The sequence below is a fragment of the Mesoplodon densirostris genome, chromosome 1, assembly GCF_025265405.1.
Source record: "Mesoplodon densirostris isolate mMesDen1 chromosome 1, mMesDen1 primary haplotype, whole genome shotgun sequence".
Taxonomy (NCBI): Eukaryota; Metazoa; Chordata; class Mammalia; order Artiodactyla; family Ziphiidae; genus Mesoplodon; species Mesoplodon densirostris.
Window position 1 is genome coordinate 8,090,375 of NC_082661.1, and position 24,061 is coordinate 8,114,435.

The 24,061-nt window shown below is 43.5% G+C and overlaps 1 protein-coding gene across 3 annotated transcripts; it reads left to right on the forward strand.

The window, feature by feature from the left end:
* The first annotated feature begins 1,667 nt into the window (after nucleotides 1-1,667).
* On the forward strand, nucleotides 1,668-22,616 carry OAT (ornithine aminotransferase). 3 transcript variants are annotated; one of them, XM_060096783.1, is made up of 10 exons: nucleotides 1,668-1,757; nucleotides 9,272-9,496; nucleotides 12,829-13,053; nucleotides 13,163-13,258; nucleotides 15,993-16,120; nucleotides 17,285-17,407; nucleotides 18,061-18,189; nucleotides 18,979-19,092; nucleotides 19,878-20,022; nucleotides 21,605-22,615. In XM_060096783.1, the coding sequence occupies exons 2-10, from the start codon at nucleotides 9,301-9,303 to the stop codon at nucleotides 21,763-21,765; spliced, it is 1,317 nt and encodes a 438-aa protein (XP_059952766.1). In that variant the 5' UTR covers nucleotides 1,668-1,757; nucleotides 9,272-9,300; the 3' UTR covers nucleotides 21,766-22,615. The 3 variants fall into 3 exon arrangements, with proteins under 3 accessions (XP_059952766.1, XP_059952678.1, XP_059952848.1); XM_060096695.1 differs by having other exon boundaries at nucleotides 1,707-1,791; XM_060096865.1 differs by lacking the exon at nucleotides 1,668-1,757 and adding an exon at nucleotides 7,322-7,398 and having other exon boundaries at nucleotides 21,605-22,616.
* Nucleotides 22,617-24,061: the final 1,445 nt, after the last annotated feature.

Here is a 24,061-nt window from a genome sequence, read left to right on the forward strand (position 1 = left end):
CCTCTCCTTTCTCTTTGTCTTTGGGTTCTGGAAACAGCTCCCTTTAAGCCTAGGGTTGACAATGGTCTTCCCTGGTGCCCTAGCCCCAGGTTACTTCTCTACCTCTTGTGGTTTACACTTAAATAATTCCTGTAACAAATACACCTCAATTTTCCATTTTGGAGTGTGCGCCTGTTTCCAGTTGGGACCCTGACTGATCAGGGCGGTCTAATGGAACACGGCGCTGATGTGCAGTCCTGTCCCCGCAGCTGTCTGTGATCACCCTCAGAGAAGGGGGGTGGCACACAGGACTGGGCTGTCCCTCACCTGTGGGATAACCCTGGGTAAGTCATTTTCTCACTCCCAGCTCTGTTTCCAATATTTAACAAAAATGCTGTAGACTGGGGCTTCCCTGGTGGCGCAGTGGTTAAGAATCCATCTGCCAATGGAGGGGACACGGGTTCACTCCCTGGTCCAGGAAGATCCCACATGCCGCAGAGCAACTCAGCCCATGCGCCAGAACTACTGAGCCTGCACTCTAGAGCCCACAAGCCACAACCACTGAGCCCGTGTGCCACAACTACTGAAGCCCACGCACTTAGAGCCCGTGCTCCACAACAAGAGAAGCCACCGCAATGAGAAGCCTGTGCGCTCGCTGCAACTAGAGAAAGCCCACGAGCAGCAGCGAAGACCCAACACAGCCAAAAATAAAGATAAAAAAATAAATAAATAAAATTTTTTAAATGGTGTAGACTTCACGGTGTCCAGGTTCCTTATGATTCTTTTTTAAAAAAAATAAATTTATTTATTTTTGGCTGCATTGGGTCTTCAGGCAAGCAGGGGTTCCTCTTCGTTGCGGTGCCCTCAGACTTCTCATTGCTGTAGCTTCTCTTGCTGTGGAGCACAGCCTCAGTAGTTGTGGCATGTGGGCTTAGTTGTTCCGAGGTAAGTGGGATCTTTCCTGACCAGGGTTTGAACCCATGTCCCTTGCATTGGCAGGCGAATTCTTAACCACCACGCCACCAGAGATGCCCTCCCTCATGATTCTAAAATGAGGTTATCCTGGCCTATCCATTCTCAGTTCTGCGTTTCTAACGGGTTGTGGAGGGCGCCGCAGACAAACTTACAGAGTGTGTTGCCATCATTTCAGTATCTGAAACCACGAGGAGGTGGACCACGAGGAGTGTGTTTTCCACTGCAGTAATGACATATGCAGATGGGTTCAGAAGCGCAACAGCACTACAGCACACCAGGGTTCAAGGACATGGTGGGCGCGACTTTGCCTGGGGCCGGGAAGGGCTGGCGCCGCGCACACGTAAGGCTCCGCGAGGCAAAGGCCTGGGAGCGCGGCCGGGGAACGCAGGGCTGGAAGTCCAGCCTGCTGTCCAGCCCCGTGAGGCGGGGGCCCAACCAACGTTTCATCCCTTCGAACCTTGTTTTCCCGCCAACAAAGGGAGGGCAGTGAGCGACCGAGGGAAAAGCACTGGCTAGGCAGGCGCCCGAACGCAGTGAACCGATGGCGGCCCGGAACAGCTCGGCCCTGAAGGCGCGGGAGGGGCTCGAACCTGCGTTACAGTCGGAGTCTGTGAAGCGCAGCGGCGGGGCGGAGGGCGGGCCCACGGCGATTGGTGCTCAGCCCTCTGCCGCCAGCCAATGGGAAGCGAGGGCGTCCCGGGGGCGGGGCAGAAGCTTCATCTTAAGGTCTGTGACGCGTTGCCGTCGCCGCAGTTGTTCAGTTGGCCCTGCGTTTCCCGGGCTCGTCTCCGAGGTGCCGCCAGGTATCCGCGCACGCGCCGCGGGGCCGGGCCTCGGGTGGGTCTCCGGCGCCCCGGGCCGCGGCTGGTTGGAGGGCTGGCGTGGGCGGCTCCGGTCCCGGGTTCGGGGGAAGCCGGCTGAGGGGGCGCGCTGGGCCTTGACCGGCAGGCAGGCTCCGCCTCCGCAGCGGGTTTGCGCTGCCGGCGGTGGGCACCGGGATACCGGGGGTCGGAGAGCAGCCGGCCCGCACGCAATCCGGGCGTGCAGGGGCGCGGCGCATCCCGGCAGGGAGCAGCGGGCGAGGGAAGCAGAAAGAGAGAGGCTGTGGATGTGGCACCTCCGCCTGCCCGAGCGGGCGGAGCCGGGCCGGCCCCTCGGCGCGCGGCCCATGGGGGCGGGCGCTCTGCCCTCCCGGCCCGCAGTCCACGAACCCGTGCCGCGGCCCCAAGGCCCCCGGGGTCTCTACGCCTCGACCCTGAGCCTCTCCGGCGCCTCCGGGTTTCCGGGGAGGAAGCCTTTAGGGCGCCGGCGCGTTGGACCGGGGCTTTGGGCCCCGCGAGCACACTGGGTTCCTGACGTCGGCCAGGAGAGCGCATTCTGGACGCGCGGGACTGCTCAGTAAACGGTGAATTTTTGCCTCCGGGGGCGGCGCCGACTATCGAGACTGGGTCCGAGTCCTTCCGGGCAGCTCCTTGGCCCTGCAGCCTACCTGCTCATCTCTCCCCTCCCGCAACCTATCTTCTTTTCCCTTCCAGCCTTTGTCCAAATAAAAAAGTCAGACGTAGAGCCTTACCTTACAGTAACGTGCAGGTTTAATTATATGGTGTCAGGGTATTGGGGTCAACAGGGCTTTCAGCGCGAAGACTTCCTCCCTCGAGTTTCTTTGCCAACAGTGCTGAGCATGAATAAATTCTGGTTGATTTCATTGGGACACTTGTGCTCGGTGACCCACAGCCCTTTGTCACTGTATCTCTTACCTTCTTGGTGTTCAGTTTTACCTCTTTGATAAGGTGATCAATTAAGGCGGAAAAGACGGAGGAGTGACTTTGGAATGAAGTGGCTTTAATAAATTACTAAACTCCAGGTTCTCAATTCTAAATCTTCGGATTTCTAAGAGTAGGAGTTTCTGTAGGTAAACTAGTTCTCTCAATTTGAATTTGGAGCTGTTCTTTAGGTATGTAATCCAAATTCTTCATCTTACTCTTCTGAAAGAAACAATAGACTTCTTTCATTAAAATATCCTGGTACCGTCTTCAGAGAATCTAGTTCCTGACTATGAAAAAGATCCAAGTAGGAAAGCAAATCTTTTAATAAGGACAAGATTTAAATAATAAAGCTTATTGTTTTGGGTTTGCAGTTTTTCCATGGTGTTCGAGATAAGTTTTGAATCTGCTCCCCCCAAAACCCAGTATAACTTTAAAAAAAAAGTTATTTATTTATTTTTGGCTGCATTGGGTCTCTGTTGCTGCACTCCGGCTTCCTCTAGTTGCGGCGAGCAGGGGCTACTCTTCATTGTGGTGCTTTGGGTTCTTGTTGAGGTGGCTTCTCTTTTTGCGGAGCACGGGCTCTAGGTGCGCGGGCTTCAGTAGTTGTGGCACACGGGCTCAGTAGTTGTGGCATGCAGGCTCTAGAGCACAGGCTCAGTAGTTGTGGCGCACGGGCTTAGTTGCCCCACGGCATACGGGATCTTCCCGGACCAGGGAGCGAACCCCTGTCCCCTGCATCGGCAGGCGGATTCTTAACCACTGTGCCACCAGGGAAGTCACAAACCCAGTATAACTTTGAATGGTAAAAATTCTTGAAAAGACTTTTTTCCTCAAAGAGGCTATATTTGTATTACCACCCCCACTCTCTGCCTTTATTACAGTTACTTGTGGGCATATTTTATGCCCTTTCCTGAGTTCCTGGGGATGGGTGAAATCTACATTTAAAAATAGTGATGAGTGGATTTTGGAGGTGTGTGGAGGGAATGATCCAATGGAGCCAATCCTTTGTCAGTAGTAATGCCTAAGGTGTTTGCCAGTGGCGCACTTGAGCTGACTTTGAGCCAGATTATGTAAAAAAAAAAAAAAAAAAAAGGCCAAAAAACTTTTGTTGGCCGAACTTTCCAAGAAAGACTGTACTTTTGAATGGTTGCCTCAAGAAAGGTAAATATTTGACAAATGTAGTAAAACCAAATTTATTCCTCAAGTGGAATATTTTAAGTGGCTTTTTGATGAATTTAATGACGGTTTTTCTTTCAGAGTGATTTAAAAAATAGTATTTCATAAGTATATGCTAGATGAACTCTTCAAAATGCAGCGTTTTATGGAATTCTATTTTAGGTATGTTCTAGTATAGATAGGATGGATTAGATTGGCCAATAGTAGCTTGAAGAAGGACCTTGTTAACTGTATCACTGAAAACATTCAGTGTTAAAATGTTTGCTGTCAATAACAATTTGTTCTCTTCTCCAGGACCTGAGTGTGGGCCTAAGTTAAATGCACAGCCTGGAGTGAAATGATCTAATGAAGTGAACTCTTGCTGGAAAGGTCATTCTTGTTGACGTCATGCTAGCCTCCTGTTAGAGTTAGACTCAGCTCTGTCTGTTAGGAGTGGGTGATTTAATCGTCTCTCTGGATGGCCTTGCTATTTGTCACTACCTTGACTGCCTCGCAAGTCCTAAGTCTGTTTAGGAATGACCTCGTTTATTTGACAGACAAGGAATCCCCAAACCTGGGCTAGGTTCTGGGGATGCAAAGTGAATTTTAAGACATAGTTACTGTCCTTTTAAGGAGCCTAGTAGGATTCTAGTAAGGGGACAGGTGTGAAAACAAGTGCCCTGAAGTGTTAGGACCTGTGACAAAAATCTGTGCAAGGGTCCTGGGAGCCTTCAGAAGGTCTAATGTGGTAAATTCCCTAGGGAAGGGTGAAAAGCTAATGTGTATAGTATTTATGCATAGAAAAAATTTAAAAGTTAATGGTTACCTCCTAAATATGAAACTGCAGGTCATTTTCTTGTGTTTCTAATTTTTTTTTCAATAGAAAAAAATTTTTAGAAGAACAAAAGCTGCAGTTTAAAAAAGAAACCCTGGCACTGTTTTTTTTTTTTTTTTTTAATATTGCAGAAATTGGCTAATTCCCTTATGAATTTAAGAGGGAACTAACTGAGTGGCTATTTTGTGCTAAGTTTGGTGCTTTAAAAAATGATCTCATTTAATCCTCAGTAATGGCCTTGAATGGCTTCAACTTCATTTTGCAAATGGGGACATTGAAGCTAAAAAAAAAATTGACAAAATCATCCAAATAGTTACTCTTAGTAGCCTCAGCTAGAATTTACATCCTAGTCTCCAAACGCTGAGGAGCTTACGCTCTCCTCTCCTGGTTTTCCGGGCCTTTCTGGAAGGGGAAGTTGTTGATGTTGGCTGGTTTAATGCCTCCTTAATTCTGTTCTGGTATTTCTTGTGTTGTGCCAGGCACAGTAACTTGAACCCAGAAGGTTTTTGAATAGAAATGTGCCTACAGGGCCCTAGTGCATCTGATGCATCGGACCACAGGACCCCTCGAATTAAATATTCAGAGTTCACCTTAAAAACCTTAATTAAGCACAAGTATTGGTAATGTTTTGGATGTTACTCTTTTGTTAGTAAGTTGTAGTTATATATATATATTTTTTTTCTTTAAATTTATTTATTTTTTTTAATTTTATTTCTGGCCGCGTTGGGTCTTTGTTGCTGTGCACGGGCTTTCTCTAGTTGGGACGAGCGGGGGCTACTCTTCTATGCCGAACGCATTCTTCTCTTTACAGTGGCTTCTTTTGTTGCAGAGCACGGGCTCCAGGCATGCGGGCTTCAGTAGCTGTGGCACGTGGGCTCAGCAGTTGTGGCTCGCGGGCTCTAGAGCGCAGGCTCAGTAGTTGTGGCGCACGGGCCCAGTGGCTCTGCGGCATGTGGGATCCTCCCGGACCAGGGCTCGAACCTGTGTCCCCTGCATTGGCAGGTGGATTCTCAACCATTGCGCCACCCGGGAAGTCCACACTGTAGTTATATTTTAATAAGACTGCCTGAACTCAGCATATAAATGGGTATCTTGTCCCATTTCTTTTGCGAATGAGCTGAGCAAATGTGTAAAATGAAAATGTTGAATTTAGATAATTTCAAAGATTCCTTTCACTCACAATATTGTGTCAACCTGTTAATTAGAAGATGCTGTTGAGAGAGTTTGTAGTATTTTTTTTAATACCTCTCTCTTTTTTAATTAAAATTTTTTTTTAGTGCCTCTCTGCCAGGTTCTAATGAGGTCACAGAGCTGTAGACCCTGATAGCAAAATCATAGAGAATAGTTTTTATTTTAGAATTTGACCCTGCCCCCTAGAAAGAGACAACTTTTAAGATCTAATTGCTGTAATCCATCCAGGCAGCACTTCCAGAGGTAGTGACTTATGCCTTTCTTTTTTTTTTTGTGGTACACGGGCTTCTCACTGTTGTGGCCTCTCCCGCTGCGGAGCACAGGCTCCGGACGCGCAGGCTCAGCAGCCATGGCCCACGGGCCCAGCCACTCCGCGGCACGTGGGATCCTCCCAGACCGGGGCACGAACCCGCGTCCCCCGCATCGGCAGGCAGACTCCCAACCACTGCGCCACCAGGGAAGCCCTATGCCTTTTTTTTAACTACTCCCAGCTGAGCTGTTTTGGCCACCATCACAATCTGTTTTCTCAAAGCTTCTCAGAACTCTTTCTTTTTCTCCTACTTTGGTTTTCTTTGTTGCTAAGCTTTCTCTTTGTCTAATGTGACAACCTAGGCAGACATTCAGTTTCATTTTTAATAACTTTTTCTGATAATAAATATGATTTTTTTTATTGAATATAGTTGATTTACAATGTTGTGATTATAAATGTAATTCTTGATCATTAGGAAACATGGAAAATATAGAACAGCAGAAAGATAACCACAGTGAACTTCCTTGTGTATAGTATTTTTTGTAGAGTTGAACATGATTTTATTTTCTTCACTTAAACATATCCTAAAACATCTCTCCATGTCATTAAAAACTAATGATTTTAAATGACAATATATTATGTATGTGATTATGCTGAGCCATTCTCATATAGTTGAACATCTTTTATTTATGAATGTTTTGCTACGTTCCTGAGTGTTTCTTTAGGATAGAATCTTGAGAGTGAAATTAGTGGTCTTAGAGCACAAACATATCTAAGGCTTTTATTATGGTTACAGTTCTTTTCAGAAAGTGTTTCAGTTTAAAGTATATCTAAGTAGCTCTGTGTATTATTGCTGATTTGATCAAGGCAAAAATTAATGTGTTGTTTTGACTTTTTAGTTGGTCAAACAGAGCATTAATTCTAACTGAGTCTCAAGAAATAGAGTTAAGATCAGTGTTTTAGACTTAGTATTTTGGAGAAGTTCTGTGTAGTGTAACTAGAATTTTTGCATTTTTGCTAGCGGCTATCTCCAGTGTAATGATTCTTACGTAACTTTTTTGTTGTTAATACGTAATTCTTTGAAGTAAAATCTGGTGGAAACTAGGTACCACCTCCTTCAAAAAATGCACTTATGCATATAATTCTGCATTTTATTTCAGTAGTTATTGGACCCTCTGAAGACTGTCGCTGGATCTCGGGCTAAAAATCTATATTCTAATCTGAACTGTGTGAAGCAGGGTTAGCTGGTGAGTCTTGGCAAACCAGAGTGCTGGATTTTGTGTAGCAGATTCCTGAACATACTGGTTTTACTGGGTAGTGCCAAGTTGAAAGGGAAACAAGGCAAACTCCAAGTATTAGGTTTTGCTAATTGGGCGGCTCAGACTGAGTGCTGGGAGATATTGCGTGGTCTGACGTGTCATTAATAGAGTTCCGTTGAAACATGAGTTAACTAGTCTTTTAAAAAAATAAGTACAGACATATTAAGTATGCCTAGTGTTTGGCAGCTTTCCACTCATCTTGAATGTATCTTTACAAAACATTCCCCCCTCCCCCGACATGACTGCTCTGTATTTCCCCCAATTTCCTTGTTATTCTTAGTTTCTTCTGTGGCTCAGCCTGTACTTCATGGCTTATCATGACTATTAATGGTTATGCAGCCGTGTGAAGCACTGTGGTGAGGGCTGGTTCTAGGGCCGGTGCTGGTGGGATGAGAGAAGCTGTGAAGCTGAAATAATATATAAATAGATTTGAATAAATGCCAGTTTGCTCAGTGATATTTAGGATTTATTACTAAACTTTTTAGCTCATTGTACCAACAGTTTGATGTTCTCTAGCTCCTAATCGCCTTTTTCTCATTTAAATAGTTGCTTTTGTGGTGCAGTTTCTTCTGGGAATTAATTTTATAGCAACAGCCATCCTAGCGGAGTAGGCGGTTTCTCTTGGGAGTTGTACCTTTGCATCTCATATGTTTTGTTTTGTTTTGTTTTTGGTCTGTTTCACTTACTGTAAAAGCTCTTCAAAGGCTGTTTGTTATAAATGAAAAAAACATTTTCCCCCGTCTTTTTACCTTTCACCTTTGTTTATGATAATTTTGACCTATAGAAGTTTTAGATAATTGTGGCTAAATAACTGATTTTTATTACCTTTTGTAGTTCCTGTCTTTAAACTTAAAAAGCCTTTCCCATCCCCCAAGAAATCACTTTTTCCTCCCCACCCCTGTTATTTTTGCTTTATAGGATGGTCCACCAAATTCTTCCCTAATTTCCTCACTCTTTGCACGGGGGGCCAAGTAGATACGCAAAGTAGTTCTCAGTCCCGCTGTCGCCTCCCCCAGGACTGCCCCCGGGGCAGCCGGCTTCTCTGATTTGGTCTCTGCCTCTGGGCTCTAATCTGCGATCCAGCTGAGAGTCTTACACCCCCGCATAAATACCTTTTGAATGGTTGTTCAGCTCTTGAGGCCCTGTGCCGTCCAGCCTTGCCCGACTGCCCCAGAGACCGTCGGGTGGTACAGAAGGGTGTTCGTGAGAAGTAAAAGCCCTCCTGCTTTTTAGCGTTCTTGCTTGTTCTCTTAGACTTCTAGCCTGGAGCACTTGGTGCACATCCCACTTGTTGGGGTTTAATGTCAATGTTCACATACTTGTTCCCTTTGTTGGCCTTCAAGCTCCCCAAAGGCAGAGGTTGTCTTAGTTCTCTTTTTTGTTTTTTCATTTTATTTTAGTTTTTTAATTAAAAATTTAAATACAATTTTTTTTTTTTTTTTTTTTTCTGTATGTGGGCCTCTCACTGTTGTGGCCTCTCCCGTTGTGGAGCACAGGCTCCGGACGCACAGGCTCAGCGGCCATGGCTCACGGGCCCAGCCACTCCACGGCATGTGGGATCTTCCCAGACCGGGGCACGAACCCGTGTCCCCTGCATCGGCAGGCAGACTCTCAACAACTGCGCCACCAGGGAAGCCCTAAATACAATTTTTAAAGGTTCCTTTCCATGTACAGTTATCACCTTAGTTCTCTCCGTATTTTTCTGATTCTTTGGTAAATGTTCAACACATAGTTCATGAGTTGACATCTGTCTGCGCTGGGAGGGTTCTTATTCTCTATGCCTTCTCTTTTCTTTGGACAGGCTGGTGATATTCCTACTTGAAGGACATCATGTTTTCCAAACTAGCACGTTTGCAGACTGTTGCTGTCCTCCGTGGAGTTCATTCTTCAGTGGCTTCTGCTACATCTGTTGCAACTAAAAAAACAGTCCAAGGCCCTCCATCCTCTGACTACATTTTTGAACGGGAATCTAAATATGGTGCCCACAACTACCACCCTTTACCTGTGGCCCTGGAGAGAGGGAAAGGTATGTCCAACCCTTCCCACCCCCGCCCCTTTTACTTGCTTTACATTTTTGTAAAAGTTGCTTTTATATTTTCTCACTATACATTTTTCTAGATGCATTTAATTTCTATATTGCAGGTACGATTAATTCAGCATTTTTGAGTGTGTGTTGCTTGCTGTGTTAGGTACTGTGGGGACTGCAAAGTCATGATGGACCTTTGCCAGGAGGGAGTGTACGATACATCAATAAAGTACTGTAATATTGCTGTCATTTTTTCCTTTAACTTTTATTTTGGCATAATTTTAAACTTAAAAGCTGCAACAGTAGTATCTATATTTTTCTTTTACTCTTCACCCAGATCTCCCAAGGGCTAACCGTTTTACCACATTTGCTTAATCTTCTTTTTCTCTCCAGACACACATACGCAATACATTTTTTTTCTTGAACTTGTTTCAGAGGAAGTTGCAGACATGATGCCTCCTTACCCCTAAATACTTAGTGTGCCTTTCCTGAAATACAAGGACTTTCTCTTAGGTAACAAAGTGTAACAATCAAAGTCAGGAAATTAACATTGACACAGCACTATTCTGGAATCTACAGCCCTGATCCAGATTTTACCTGTTGTCCTGAGTAGCAAAAGAAAATCTCAGATCATGGGTTGCATTCAGTTTTCAGGTCTGTTTAGTCTAATCCAGCACAATTCCTCAGTCTTTGTCTTCTTGACCTTGATATTTTTGAAGAGTACAGGCCAGTAATTTTTAGTATAAACCTCAATTTGGGGTTGACTGGTAAGGTAGTGTCTGCCAGGCTTCTCCAGTGCAAAGTTCTGTTTTTCCCTTTTAAATGTCTTGTGGAGACATGATTTGAGACTGCAAATATCCTGTTACTCATCAAATTTTTGCTCCCACTTTTAGCATCCATTAATGATTCTTAACCTGAATAAATGATTACTGATTGTTGCCAAATGGTGATTTAATCTACATTTTGAAATAACAACCATAACCAAATAAAGCCAAAGTTTATTACTTAGCTTTTGTCCAGAAGATGATGCATAACAGTATTAAACATTTTAATCATTTGCCTGTATTTTTTATTTGGGACCAGTACTGTAGTGTAGATAAAGCTCCTTCTGAACAAATGAAAATCTAGGTTTATATATTACAAAATTGGAAGCAGTTTGGTTTGCAAAAGTATTCTCTACTTACAGTAGCAGAGTGCACTCTAGAATCTGACTGCCTGGGTTCGAGTCCTGGTTGCATGTGTGCCAGCTGGGGCTAGTTATAATCTAAGCATCTACTCTGTACTATAGGGATGGTAACACTCATAGGGGTTTTTGATGAGATAAGGGACAAAAGCACCTACCACAGTATGTTAAGTACATGGTAAAAATTAGGTGTTAAGCCCCTAATACATTTTAATATCTATGATCAACTTAAAAAATTGTTGTAAAATGTACATGACATAAAATTTACCATTTTAACCACGCAGTTCAGTGGCATTAAGTACATTTACAATGTTGTACAACTATCACCTCTAGCTCGTTCTAGAAGATTTTTTATTATCCCCAAAGGAAACCCCATACACATTAAACAGTCATTCCTCATTCCTTCCTTCCCCTAGAGCCTGGCAGCTACTAATCTGTTCTCTGTTTCTATAGATTTGCCTGTTCTGGATATTTCATATGAATGGAATCAGACAATATGTGACCTCTTGTGTCTGGCTTCTTTCACTTCGCACAATGTTTTCAAGGTTTATCCACGTTGTAGCATGCGTCAGTACTTCATTGCTATTTATGGTTGAATTATATTCATTTTATGGATACACCACACATTTGTCCATTCATCAGTTGATGAATGTTTGGGTTATTTCCACCTGTTGGCTATTTTGAGTACTGCTGTGAGCATTGGTGCGCACGTTTCTGTTTGAACACCTGTCTTCCGCTTCTTTTTTCCTCCCCTTCTTCCTAGGAGTGGGATTGCTGGGTCATATGGTAGTTTATGTTTAACTTGTTGAGGAACCACCAAACAGTTTTCAGCAGCTCTTGCACCATTTACATTCCAACTAGTGATAGAGGAGAGTTTCAATTTCTCCACATCCTTGTCAATTCTTGTTTTCCTTTTTAAGAAAATAACCATCCTAGTGGGCATAAAATGCTATCATTGTGGTTTTGGTTTGCACTTCTCTAATGACTAATGATATTCAGCATCTTTTCATGTGCTTGTTGGTCATTTGTATATCTTCTTTGGAGAAATGTCCATTCAAGTTCTTTGCCCATTTTTTAATTGGATTGTATGTCTTTTTGTTGAGTTCTAGGAGTTCTGGATACTAGATCCTTATTAGGTAGATATATGATTTGGAAATATTTTTTCCCATTCTGTTGGTTTTTACAGTCAACCAGTTGATTTTTATGTTATGCATAACTTCTTCCTTTAAATTCCAGCTTTAAATTCCAAACTTCAGTTTTCCAGGAATAAAGGTTCCAGTTTTCCAGGAATAAAAGGTTTCACTCCAGAGTTATAAAATCTCTTCTTGTTATGTGGGTTTTTTTAAAATGGTGTTTTTTTGTTTTTATATTTATTTATTTAATTAATTTATTTGGTTGCTCTGGGTCTTTGTTGCGGCAGGCGGGCTCCTTAGTTGCAGCTCGCGGGCTTACTTAGTTGTGGCTGGGAACTCTTAATTGTGGCATGCGTGTGGGATCAAGTTCCCTGACCAGGGATTGAGCCCTGACCCCCTGCATTGGGAGCTCAGAGTCTTAACCACTGTGCCACCAGGGAAGTTCCTTGTGTTTTTTTTTTTTTTTTTTCCCAGTACGCGGGCCTCTCACTGTCGTGGCCTCTCCCGTTGCGGAGCACAGGCTCCAGACGCGCAGGCTCAGTGGCCATGGCTGATGGGCCCAGCCGCTCTGCGGCATGTGGGATCTTCCCGGACCCGGGCACAAACCCGTGTCCCCTGCATCGGCAGGCAGACTCTCAACCACTGCGCCACCAGGGAAGCTCCAGGGAAGTTCCTTGTTATGCTGTTTTTGTTAAATGTGTAATTTGAAGCTGGACAGATAAAATATAATTCCTTATAAACCAAAGTTTATTATGCTTGAGCTAAAACATGCCTTAACCACAATTCTATGTTAACTAACGGTTCATACGTAGGTATTCAGAGGGCTGGCTAGCAGTCTTAGTCTTTTTTTTTTTTTTTTTGTTCCCCGACCAGGAATCTAACCTGTGCCCCCTGCAGTGGAAGCTCAAGAGTCTTAACCACTGGACCTCCAGGGAAGTCCCTGGCTAGCAGTCTTAATCTTTGAACTTTCTGTAATGTAGTGATTTTTCTAGAGTTATTTTCCTTATATATTTTAGGTATTTATGTTTGGGATTTAGAAGGCAGAAAATATTTTGACTTTCTGAGTGCCTACAGTGCTGTCAACCAAGGCCATTGTCATCCAAAGATTGTGAATGCTTTGAAAAGTCAGGCGGACAAATTGACCTTAACATCCAGGGCCTTCTACAACAACGTGCTCGGTGAATACGAGGAGTATGTTACTAAACTTTTCAACTACCACAAAGTTCTTCCTATGAATACAGGTAAAATGCTTCTTTTTTTTTTGTTTTTTGTTAAATAGCCGAGAAAATCTTATAATTTTCCGATAGTTTAAAACATTTTTTAAAACTGAGAGATGTTCTCTTTTGGTAGGAGTGGAGGCTGGAGAGACTGCTTGCAAACTTGCTCGTAGATGGGGATATACCGTGAAGGGGATCCCGAAATACAAAGCAAAGATTGTTTTCGCAGGTATGTGAAATTCACCGTTAACTGCTGTGACCGACACGTACAACATCAGTTACCATTTTAATTTACTGATGAAATATTTCAGATGCGTTTGCCTCAGGTATTGTATGTTATTGTTGAATGTTTCATAAAAATGGAAGGATTTCCCTTCCTTGGGTTTATTTCCAAGTATTTCTTCATATGTGGGATTTTTCTCTCCGAAATAACTCCTACTCCTTCCTCCCTAAAATGAGTGACTATATGACTTGTTTCCCATCTGCTTATCTGATTTTTTTCATAGCAGTTTTCTGGTTAATTAGACAGTCTTGCCATGGAGCACTTTTGTGAGGTTGTTGACGTTGTGTTCAGGTGGGGCCGTGTCCTAGGTATGATCCGATGATTGAATCTTAGTATTTGAGGATTACTGTATCATGTCATTGGAAGCTGCTGGAAGAGGAGGGCTGGAGTTGCCCTGGGTATATTTCTGTGAATGGTTGAGAGGAATGACTTGAATCCTGATTGGGGAGACCAGCAGTTAATCCAGATTATCCATATAGACTGACTTTGGGGATCTTGAAAATGATGGTCAATGGATAGGTTCTGACTTTTTTTTTTTTTTTTTTTTTTTTTTTTTTTTTTTTTGCGGTACGCGGGCCTCTCACTGTTGCGGCCTCTCCCATTGTGGAGCACAGGCTCCGGACGCGCAGGCTCAGCGGCTATGGCTCACGGGCCCAGCCGCTCTGCTGCATGTGGGATCTTCCCGGACCGGGGCACTAACCTGTGTCCCCTGCATCGGCAGGCGGACTCTCAACCACTGCGCCACCAGGGAAGCCCCTGACTTTTTTTTAAAGCTCTGATTTTAGTTTTTTAAAACATAAAGTATGGGTAAGTTTGTCACTGCACAATGTGGTCAAGATTCATTTTCGTGATGGTTGAAATCATTAAATATTTTGCCTTGTGGACACACGCAGTTAAATTATAAACCCCATGGTATAACAGAATCCAGAGTTCATCTAATGGCCAGCCGTAGTTGGTGTTTGGGGGTGGGGGTGACAGATTCCTGTTCCCGAAGTCTCTGCACAGCTCTGTGGTCTGCCATTTTGGAATCTTGTGCCTTAGTTGTAGGACAACAAAGCTGTCTCTTGCAAACAAAAATGGCATTTCTGGTGATTTCGTTCTTACAGACTGTGTCCAGTCTCTCTCACATTAGCACAGGGTGCAAAGGTGTTTCATCCAGGTGTTGAAAGAAGCGGGTGAGTCAGTGGGTGGAGACAGAAGACTCCCCAGCTGCACGTCCCTTATACTGCAGGGTAAGCTGCGGGGTATGAGACTCCTGAGGCCGATGCAGGAGAGCAAGTAGCCTTATGGTCTAGTGTGCGTTTTGTCTTAAGTCTGGGCAGAATCAATATGCTGTTGCTTGTGGACAAGTCAAGTGGGGATTATTCATAGTACTCATAGCTGAGAGAGGCTTTGCAAGGGTAGTATTTATGGATGCTTTGAAGCCAACTTAGAATAATTCAGTACTGGGTTAATTGAGTTGCTGCTGGCAGAAGTGGTGGGAAGATATTAAAAAACAAAACAAAACACAACACGTGGGAGACCCTCCAAGCCTCTCTTATTCTACTGTTTCTTTTCTTCCTTGGGTTTAACCACATTGAAATTATGTTGTGCATTTTCTTCACTAGTTTACGTTGAGGTGTTTCTTCCCTATTAGCATAGAAGCTCCTTGAGGGCAGGGAGCTTGCCAGTCATCATTCTATCCCTGACACCTAGAATAGGGCCTGACATTATTATTTTTATTTTAATTAATTAATTTATTTTATTTATTTTTGGCTGCATTGGGTCTTCGTTGCTGCGCGCGGGCTTCCTCTAGTTGCGGTGAGCGGGGGCTACTCTTCATTGCAGTGCGCAGGCTTCTCATTGCGGTGGCCTCTCTCGTTGCAGAGCATGGGCTATAGGACGCGCGGGCTTCAGTAGTTGTGGCACACGGACTCCAGAGAGCAGGCTCAGCAGTTGTGGCGCATGGGCTCAGTTGCTCTGCAGCATGTGGGACCCTTCCGGACCAGGGCTCGAACCCGTGCCTCCTGCATTGGCAGGCGGACTCCCAACCACTGCGCCAGCAGCGAAGCCCCGTGCCTGACATTATTAATCAGTCCTCAAATTATTAATGAAATAAATTAGTGGGTAAAAATTGTTCCTGAACAAAGGCAGATGTCTGTCTTTTAGCACATAACAACTTATAACAGCAAGGAAGGCAAATTGAAAGTGTTCGGACTGCTTGAGGATATTCTATCCAAATGAAATTTAAAATTCATTCTATTGAATAGTTAGCCTGTAGTGTTGGATTTTTAAAAGGAAAACTGCTAATTCTCTATGAAGGGTAGTCTCTTTCTCATATCACTATAATAAATGTGTCTAGAAAAACTGTCTGTAGAAAAACAAGCATTGAATGCTTCACTTGTTAGGGTTTGGGATTATTGAAAGAAAAGACAAATACCTATCTTTAGGGGCTATATATTATACTTTGGAGGCTCAGTAGAGAAGTGCCTAAAATAGTAATTGCAAGGCCAGACCTCAGTCATATGAACCAGGGTGTTTACTATCAGATTTTGTTTAAACAAATGAGCTCACTGGAGGCTCTCTAAAGCAAACCCTTGCTTTTTTGAAAATAAAGCTTCCTAGGGCATTTTGGGAGGAACAGTGCTTATTACATTGGGGGGTTTGATTGAAATAATGACTGTTTATTTCTTCTTTCTAGCTGGAAACTTTTGGGGTAGAACATTGTCTGCTATCTCCAGTTCCACAGACCCAACCAGTTACGATGGTTTTGGACCATTTATGCCAGGTTTTGAAATCATTCCATATAATGATCTGCCTGCTCTTGAGGTACTTCATTTAGCATCATGGTGCTTTGGTTCATAGTAAATAGAACTTAAATTTGTTGAATGTATGAATTAAAAACAGATATATGATTGTACTGAGAATCTGTTGTATTAAAGTTAGGCCAAGATTCACCCTTGTTCTCTGTAATGGTCAGTTAGTTTCCAAGTTTCCAACATGGGGAAACCAGGTTCTGTGGTCTAATCCTGACAACCAACTAACCACTTTAGATTTATCTCCTGCATAAGTATTAACTTGGGTATTACGTGTTAATTACTTTAATAGACAAAATTAGTCAGTTTTCAGCCATTCAGCCAGCTTTTTAAAATTATGAAGTGGAAGAATTGTAAAGTAAAAAGATACACTTTTAATGTATCTATTTAATTTTTTTTTTTTTTTGGCTGCGGGGCTTGTGGGGTCTTATTTCCCTGACCAGGGTTCAAACCTGTGCCCCCCCCCTGCAGTGGAAGCAAAGAGTCTTAAGCCCTGGACCACCAGGGAATTCCCTTTAATGGCTCTTTAAAAGGCCACTTTCATTATTATTATTATTTTTAACTTTATAAATTTATTTATTTATTTATTTATTTTTGGCTGCGTTGGGTCTTTGTTGCTGTGCGCAGGCTTTCTCTAGTTGTTGCGAACAGGGGCTACTCTTTGTTGCGGTGCACAGGCTTCTCACTGCGGTGGCTTCTCTTGTTGCTGAGCACGGGCTCTAGGCGCACAGGCTTCAGTAGTTGTGGCACGCGGGCTCAGTACTTGTGGCTCACGGGCTCTAGAGCGCAGTCTCAGTAGTTGTGGCACACAGGCTTAGTTGCTCCGCGACATGTGGGATCTTCCCGGACCAGGGCTCGAACCCGTGTCCCCCGCATTGGCAGGCACATTCTTAACCACTGTGCCACCAGGGAAGTCCCTCATTAGTTTTTATTTACAGTACATTTAAGTATATATTAGAAAATAAAGGATGGAGTAGCTTAAAGCTGAGGTATTTAGAGCTTTTGGTAATTGAATGTCAGTCAGAAAAGTTATACTTTGAAGTCAGAATATAAGTTAGTGTGAAAACTTAATTTGCACACTTATCCTTAATGGGAAAATATGCGCATTATGTGATTTCAGATTTCCAAATAGGTTTGAAAGGAAGTTACTAAAACCATTTTCATGCTGTTTTTGTAGCGTGCACTTCAGGACCCAAACGTTGCCGCGTTCATGGTGGAACCAATTCAGGGTGAAGCAGGCGTTGTTGTTCCAGATCCAGGCTACCTTGTGGGCGTGCGAGAGCTCTGCACCCAGCACCAGGTCAGCCACCTGCACACCTGCCCACCTGTCTGCCTCTCTTAGGGTTTGGCCGATAGGATAGATGCGAAGATTACATCACCTCTCCACTAGAGGGAGACTTCATTCTAAGAGCTGCAGAACTTTCTAGTGGTGATAGAACTTTCTAGCAGCAGGCTGCAAAGACGCTGACTTTATCCTGGCTGAGCCCTGGCAGAGCTGCAGACGTCTGGGCCCTGCCCGCGGTTCCTTCCTCTCTGCTCCGGCAGCCTGTGCTCTCATCCTTCTCAAACCCTCTGTCGTATCCCTTTGCTCCAGAGTGTAAGCTCTCTCTCCCTCTTTACTAATAAATGTTGTGGAATAAACAAGGGAATTTATTCCCAGAGAGTAGTTATGTTCAGAAGCTCCCCCACAAAACCCTTTGACTAAGTGCCTTACCACTTTGTAGAACAGTGCAGGATGGGCCTCTGGGGACTGAGTGGCCTGACACAGGAAGTAACTGTGTGTCTACAGGGTTTTCCCAGGACACTCTTGAAGTTGTGTGGGTAATGAGAATGTTTTCACAGATCTGAGGGGATGTCAGAATGACATTTGTGCAGGGAAGAGTAAAATAAAGATCACCATTTCCCTATGGAAGTGAAAATGATAATTAATGCTGTTTTGTTGTTTTCCAATAGGTTCTGTTTATTGCTGATGAAATACAGACAGGATTGGCCAGAACTGGTAGATGGCTGGCCATTGACCATGAAAACGTCAGACCTGATCTGGTCCTTTTAGGAAAGGCACTTTCTGGTGGTTTATACCCTGTAAGTCCAATGTTCAACCTCTCTTTCTCTTCCCTGTTCTCATGAATCCTTAAGATATTTTTACATTAGCCGACTGTGACAGTGCCCTTCTGATGGTTTGGTTTTACTTAGTGATTATATATATCTATATATATAGGTCACCTGGAATACGTGTAATAAAAACATTTCAGAGTTCCATGGGGTGACCCACTTAAGTTATTTTAACTGAAGAATTGAGGGTGCCTTGGGATTTGCTCTGCTGCATTTGTTTTGGATGGAGACATTTTATCCCAAAAATACTCCTGTAGACCTTTATGCTTTTTTCCCATAGTTCAGAGACATAGTATTACTAACTGTTTAAAACCATGACCGACCGATTAATGTAGAGATTGGAAAAAATTAATGTTGAACTGTAATTCCTTTCTTGGGTTTGCTGTTCAGAGCCAACAGTTGGTGTGGACTAAAGGGCTCTGAGTATATAGTGCAGAGCATTGTTTTCTAAACAGTGAAACAAAGCATTTCCCCTTGAGACTGGAAAGAATTCTAAATTATATCACTGCAGAAATAGCTTTCTTCTTTTGGTTCCAAAATGCTATTCTGTGCCATAGAAGTGTGCCTGATGTGCTTGGAACGTGTTAGGGCATCACTCCGTTTGTCACTGCTAGTTAAGGTGGCAGATGTGTAGCACTTGTTGGTTGAAAGTTTATGTCAAATTTAGTACCAGCTTCATAAATATTGGTGTTCCTGGTACGAATAAGAAGAGTTCGCCTGAGAAAAGACTTGATCAGCACTGAAGTCTCTGTCTTTCAGGTATCCGCAGTGTTGTGTGACGATGAAATAATGCTGACCATTAAACCAGGGGAACATGGTTCAACGTATGGTGGCAATCCACTAGGCTGCCGAGTGGCCATCGCGGCCCTGGAGGTAAAAACGGATTGCAGCTGTACAGTAGCTAGTCCTGGAGGTAGTGTTGAAGTGCCTTTTAGGTTTGAGCCCACTGGTGTGATAAGAAATGTAATAAGATTGCCGAGTATTACAGAACATGAAGTACAGAGGAAAGGGTTTAGGGGGAAGGCATTCTCAAAAAGTAATTTAACCTTGGCCTAGTAGACGGGAATCCTCCGGGGGCTTCCCAGGTTTGCAGTCTCCTGCGGCTTTTGGCCCATAGGCCCTGGCCTGTCCACATAGAACTCTCACTCAGTGACCGGGCCTGGCCTGTGAAGCCTCTGGCGTAGCACATGTGGCTTTTTGTTTTTGTTGTTGTTAAAGTGTGGATTTGAATGCTTTTAGACTTATTCCTCAAGTGCCTACAAAAGGCATAAAATTATCATCTCTGAGGATGGACTTTTTAGGGAAAAAACAAAGGGAACTCTATTGCAGTTAAAAAGTTAAAGTATATTTAGTCCATTGATTTATTCACCTAAGAAGAAAATATATCAGTTGCATTAAACAAATTTTAATCCTTATTTTGCCACAGAATCTGATTCTGGGTTTATGACTAAAGCAAGGCTCTGTCTGAGCTAGCGTATGTTAGATGATTAGAAATCAAACTGGTATAGGCTTTGGAAAATAGAAATGAAAGTTAAGTAAGTTACTCTGGTCTTTATCTGATCACGTCCTTCCTGTGCTTATAGTCCACATTCCCCTCCAAAGAACAATGTAAAGGAAAAGGCAATCTTAATATTTGTGTAATTTCTCTTCAAACATAGGTTTTGGAAGAAGAAAACCTTGCTGAAAATGCAGAGAAAATGGGTATCATCTTGAGAAATGAACTCATGAAGCTACCTTCTGATATTGTAACGGCTGTAAGAGGAAAAGGATTATTAAATGCTATTGTTATTAGAGAAACCAAAGGTATGGAGACAAAATATTTTACAACATATTACTGTTATAGGAAGAGCTCAAAACACATTTGGTATTTTGTTTTCTTTTTTTTTTTTTTTTTTGCAGTACGCGGGCCTTCCACCGCTGTGGCCTCTCCCGTTGCGGAGCCTGTGCAGGCTCAGCGGCCATGGCTCACGGGCCCAGCCGCTCCGCGGCATGTGGGATCCTCCCGGACTGGGGAAGCCCACGTTTGGTATTTTATCCGGTCGTTGGTTTCCTCTGTTTGAAACTGTTGACTGGCTTCCTATTGACCAAGTCTTTTAGGCTCTGCCTAATACTGTTATTACCTGATTTATATTAATGGTCTTAAAAATATAGCTCTTTCCCGGCTTCCCTGATGGTGCAGTGGTTGGGGGTCCGCCTGCCGATGCAGGGGACACGGGTTCGTGCCCTGGTCTGGGAAGATCACACATGCTGCAGAGTGGCTGGGCCCATGAGCCGTGGCCACTGAGCCTGCGTGTCCGGAGCCTGTGCTCTGCAACGGGAGAGGCCACAACAGTGAGAGGCCCGTGTACCGCAAAAAAAAAAAAAAAAAAAAAAAAAAAAAAAAAATATATATATATATATATATATATATATAGCTCTTTCCTACATGAAGGCACATATAACTAATTTCACCTATTTTCATTTCTTTAAGTCATTTGTTATTCTGCCTGAGGTTATTTATGCAGTACTTGGAGATTTCAGTTTATTTTCTGTTAGGAAGTCTGCGCAGAGCGCTTTGCAGTCCCACTTCCTCTTCACTCTCCTTTGCTCACTCACTTCCATACTTTGCCTGTCAGTAGAGGTGGTAGGAGCAGTAGTGATAACAGGAATGATGATGGTGACGTTGATAATGAAAACAACCCCAGCTGCCACTTAACAGCGTGTTTAGTATCTAACACATCATTTCTAATCCTTAAGCGATCCTTGCTGGATTTTCTTGCCCTAACCCTTCCTTTTAAAGCAGTGATTTCAACCTTGACTGCATTTTAGAATCACCTGGGGAGCTTTTTAACAAATTAATCCAAGCCTAGCCTCGCTGCAGAGATATGGATTTGATGGGTCTGGAGTGGGCCCCAGACATTGGCCACAACTCCTTCTGTGATTCTGATGCAGCCAGGGTTGAGTGTCGTGAGAGTCAAAATGACGCGAGTCTAGTTCTGCCAGTGCAGGAGGCAGATCCAGGTTAGGGATGTGTAGTGCTTACTGCGTTTTGAGTGTTGCTTATTCTATGCCAGTGACTTATCCGTATCATATACCCCAATTCTTTCTGTATTGGTTCCTTGTGTAAATCATTACATCTGCCTTAGCATGTAAGTGTTTTGCTAGGTCTTTTTCACTTACAAAAAACTAACAAAAACCATGTCTCATCATACCATTCAAACCACTGCTGAAAAATAACTTCATTTTTAAGAGTAAAAACAAAGCAAGCTTGCGACTCAGAGCTACGTTTCTTGAGTTAGGTACTGGGAATTCTGTTTTGCCAGGCTGCCCTTGCCTGTGCACGCTGCAAGGGAATGTTTAAACGTTTATCTTGGATCAGCATACAAGTCTGACGGTTTTTCTTTAGATTATGATGCCTGGAAGGTGTGCCTGCGACTTCGAGATAATGGACTTCTGGCCAAGCCAACCCACGGTGATATCATCAGGTTTGCACCTCCACTTGTGATCAAGGAGGATGAGGTTCTGGAGGCCGTGGAAATCATTAACAAGACCATCTTGTCTTTCTGAGGGTGACAGTTTTCAGTGGTGCCTGGGAGCCAGCTGGAGACAGGCAGTTCATAAAGCTCCGAGTTTCTGCACTTAATGCAGGCATATTCCACTCCCCCATGTTAAGGGCTTCTTAAAAAATACATGTTTTTCAGTTCATACATAATAGAATGACATTTATAAACGTGCAGTTTGCTGTGTAACATAACTAAGAGAATGTCCTGGCATCTTATTTTCGATTAAGTGTGTGTGTGTGTGTGTGTGTCTGTGTGTGTCTGTGTCTGTGTGTGCTTTCTAAGGTGAGATGCATCTCTCTATATAGACAGCCTTTTAATCAAGCCCCTCAGCATAATTTATATATGTTTTAATAATTTCCTCGCTGGTATAAATTGTATTTGAAAAAGTTATAGGAGAGTATTGCATAGGAGATTAGCTTAACCTCATAAAGTTGAGTCATAGTCATTGAATCTTAGGAAGGATGAGTGGTTAAGCTTATATAAAATACTAGATTTAAGCAAACTCCATATTGGCTAGCACCAAGATGTATTCTATGGATGTCATTACTTTGAATTAAGAATTATTGTTTAACATTCCTAGATTATGTTTTATGTTTTAAGTGTTTGATATAATTTGTAAAAAGTGTTTATTTTCAGTGTTTCTTTAAATTTAAAATAAAGCTCATATTTAAAATGTCTACGTTGGGACCAGTGTGTGATTACTGCAGTGTTATCAATTATCTCACATTTTAAAGCCCTCTAAGAATGTTCTTACCTGATTTATTTCATGTGTTTTCTAAGAACATTTTGGTTTCTTTGGTAATCTCTAGAAAAACAAATTTATAAAAAGTCTCTTTTAGTACTACCTTTTCCGCTTTCAAAATAACTGCTTTTTCCCCATGTGTATACTAGTATTTACCATTTTTATTAAAGTATCCTTGTTATGCATGGTATTGTTTCTGTTTCTTTGTTTGTTTGTTTTTACCTGAACAGAGTATTTTGGATGCTTTTCTATGTCAGTAGTCACAAGTTTATGTCATTCTCTTTTTGATGAAAAAATTAATCAGTCTATCTAAGAAAGAAACGGCAAATTTTATTCGAGCCAAATTGAGGATTATAACGTGGAAACAGCTCAGAAAGCTCTGAGAACTGTTTCGCCGCCTGTTAGAAGTCAAAACAGGGACTTCCCTGGTGGCGCAGTGGTTAAGAATCCGCCTGCCAATGCAGGGGACACGGGTTTGAGCACTGGTCCAGGAAGATCCCACATGCCGCGGAGCAACTAAACCTGTGCTCCACGACTACTGAGCCTGCGCTCAAGAGCCCGCGAGCCACAACTGCTGAGCCCCTGTGCCACAACTACTGAAGCCTGAGCACCTAGAGCCCGTGCTCTGCAACAGGAGAAGCCACCTCAATGAGAAGCCCATACACCGCAACGAAGAGTATCCCCTGCTTGCTGCAACTAGAGAAAGCCGGCGTGCAGCAACGAAGACCAAAACACAGCCAAAAAAAAAAAAAAGAAGTCAAAACAGTTTTACATAAGTTTTTTGAGAGGGCTGTACACTAGATGATGTATTATTGACAGCTTACACGATCTGGCCGAGTAGTGGGTCATGGGTCATTTTGGCCCCTTACAAGATTAAGAAGGAATGCAGGACTTCCCTGGCGGTCCAGTGATTAAGACTCTGCCCTTCCACTGCGTGGGGCGTGGGTTCCATCCCTGGTCGGGAACTAAGATACTGCGTGCTGAGTGGTGTGCCGCTCCCCGCCCCGCAACCACCCCCCCCAACAAAAAAAGCGAATGTTATCTTTAAGGAGTTGTCTTGGTGGTGCTAGAAAATATTGCTCGTTATGGTTGAGCAGTTATTTCTGCTGATGGGGAGGTTTGGTTGCTGCTGGATGCAGATACACAATGCACAGTAGAGGGGAGAGAGGAGGCCAAAGGGCAGAGAGAATTTTTTTTTTTTTTTTGAAGATGTTGGGGGTAGGAGTTTATTTATTTATTTATGCTGTGTTGGGTCTTCGGTTCGGTGCGAGGGCTTTGTCTAGTTGTGGCAAGTGGGGGCCACTCTTCATCGCGGTGCGCGGGCCTCTCTTGTTGCGGAGCACAGGCTCCAGACGCGCAGGCTCAGTAGTTGTGGCTCACGGGCCTAGTTGCTCCGCGGCATGTGGGATCCTCCCAGACCAGGGCTCGAACCCGTGTCCCTGCATTAGGCAGATTCTCAACCACTGTGCCACCAGGGAAGCCCCCAGAGTGAATTTATGTTTAAATTTTTCTTGTCTTGCCATAAAATATGAATTTTATTCACATTCTAATGAATATA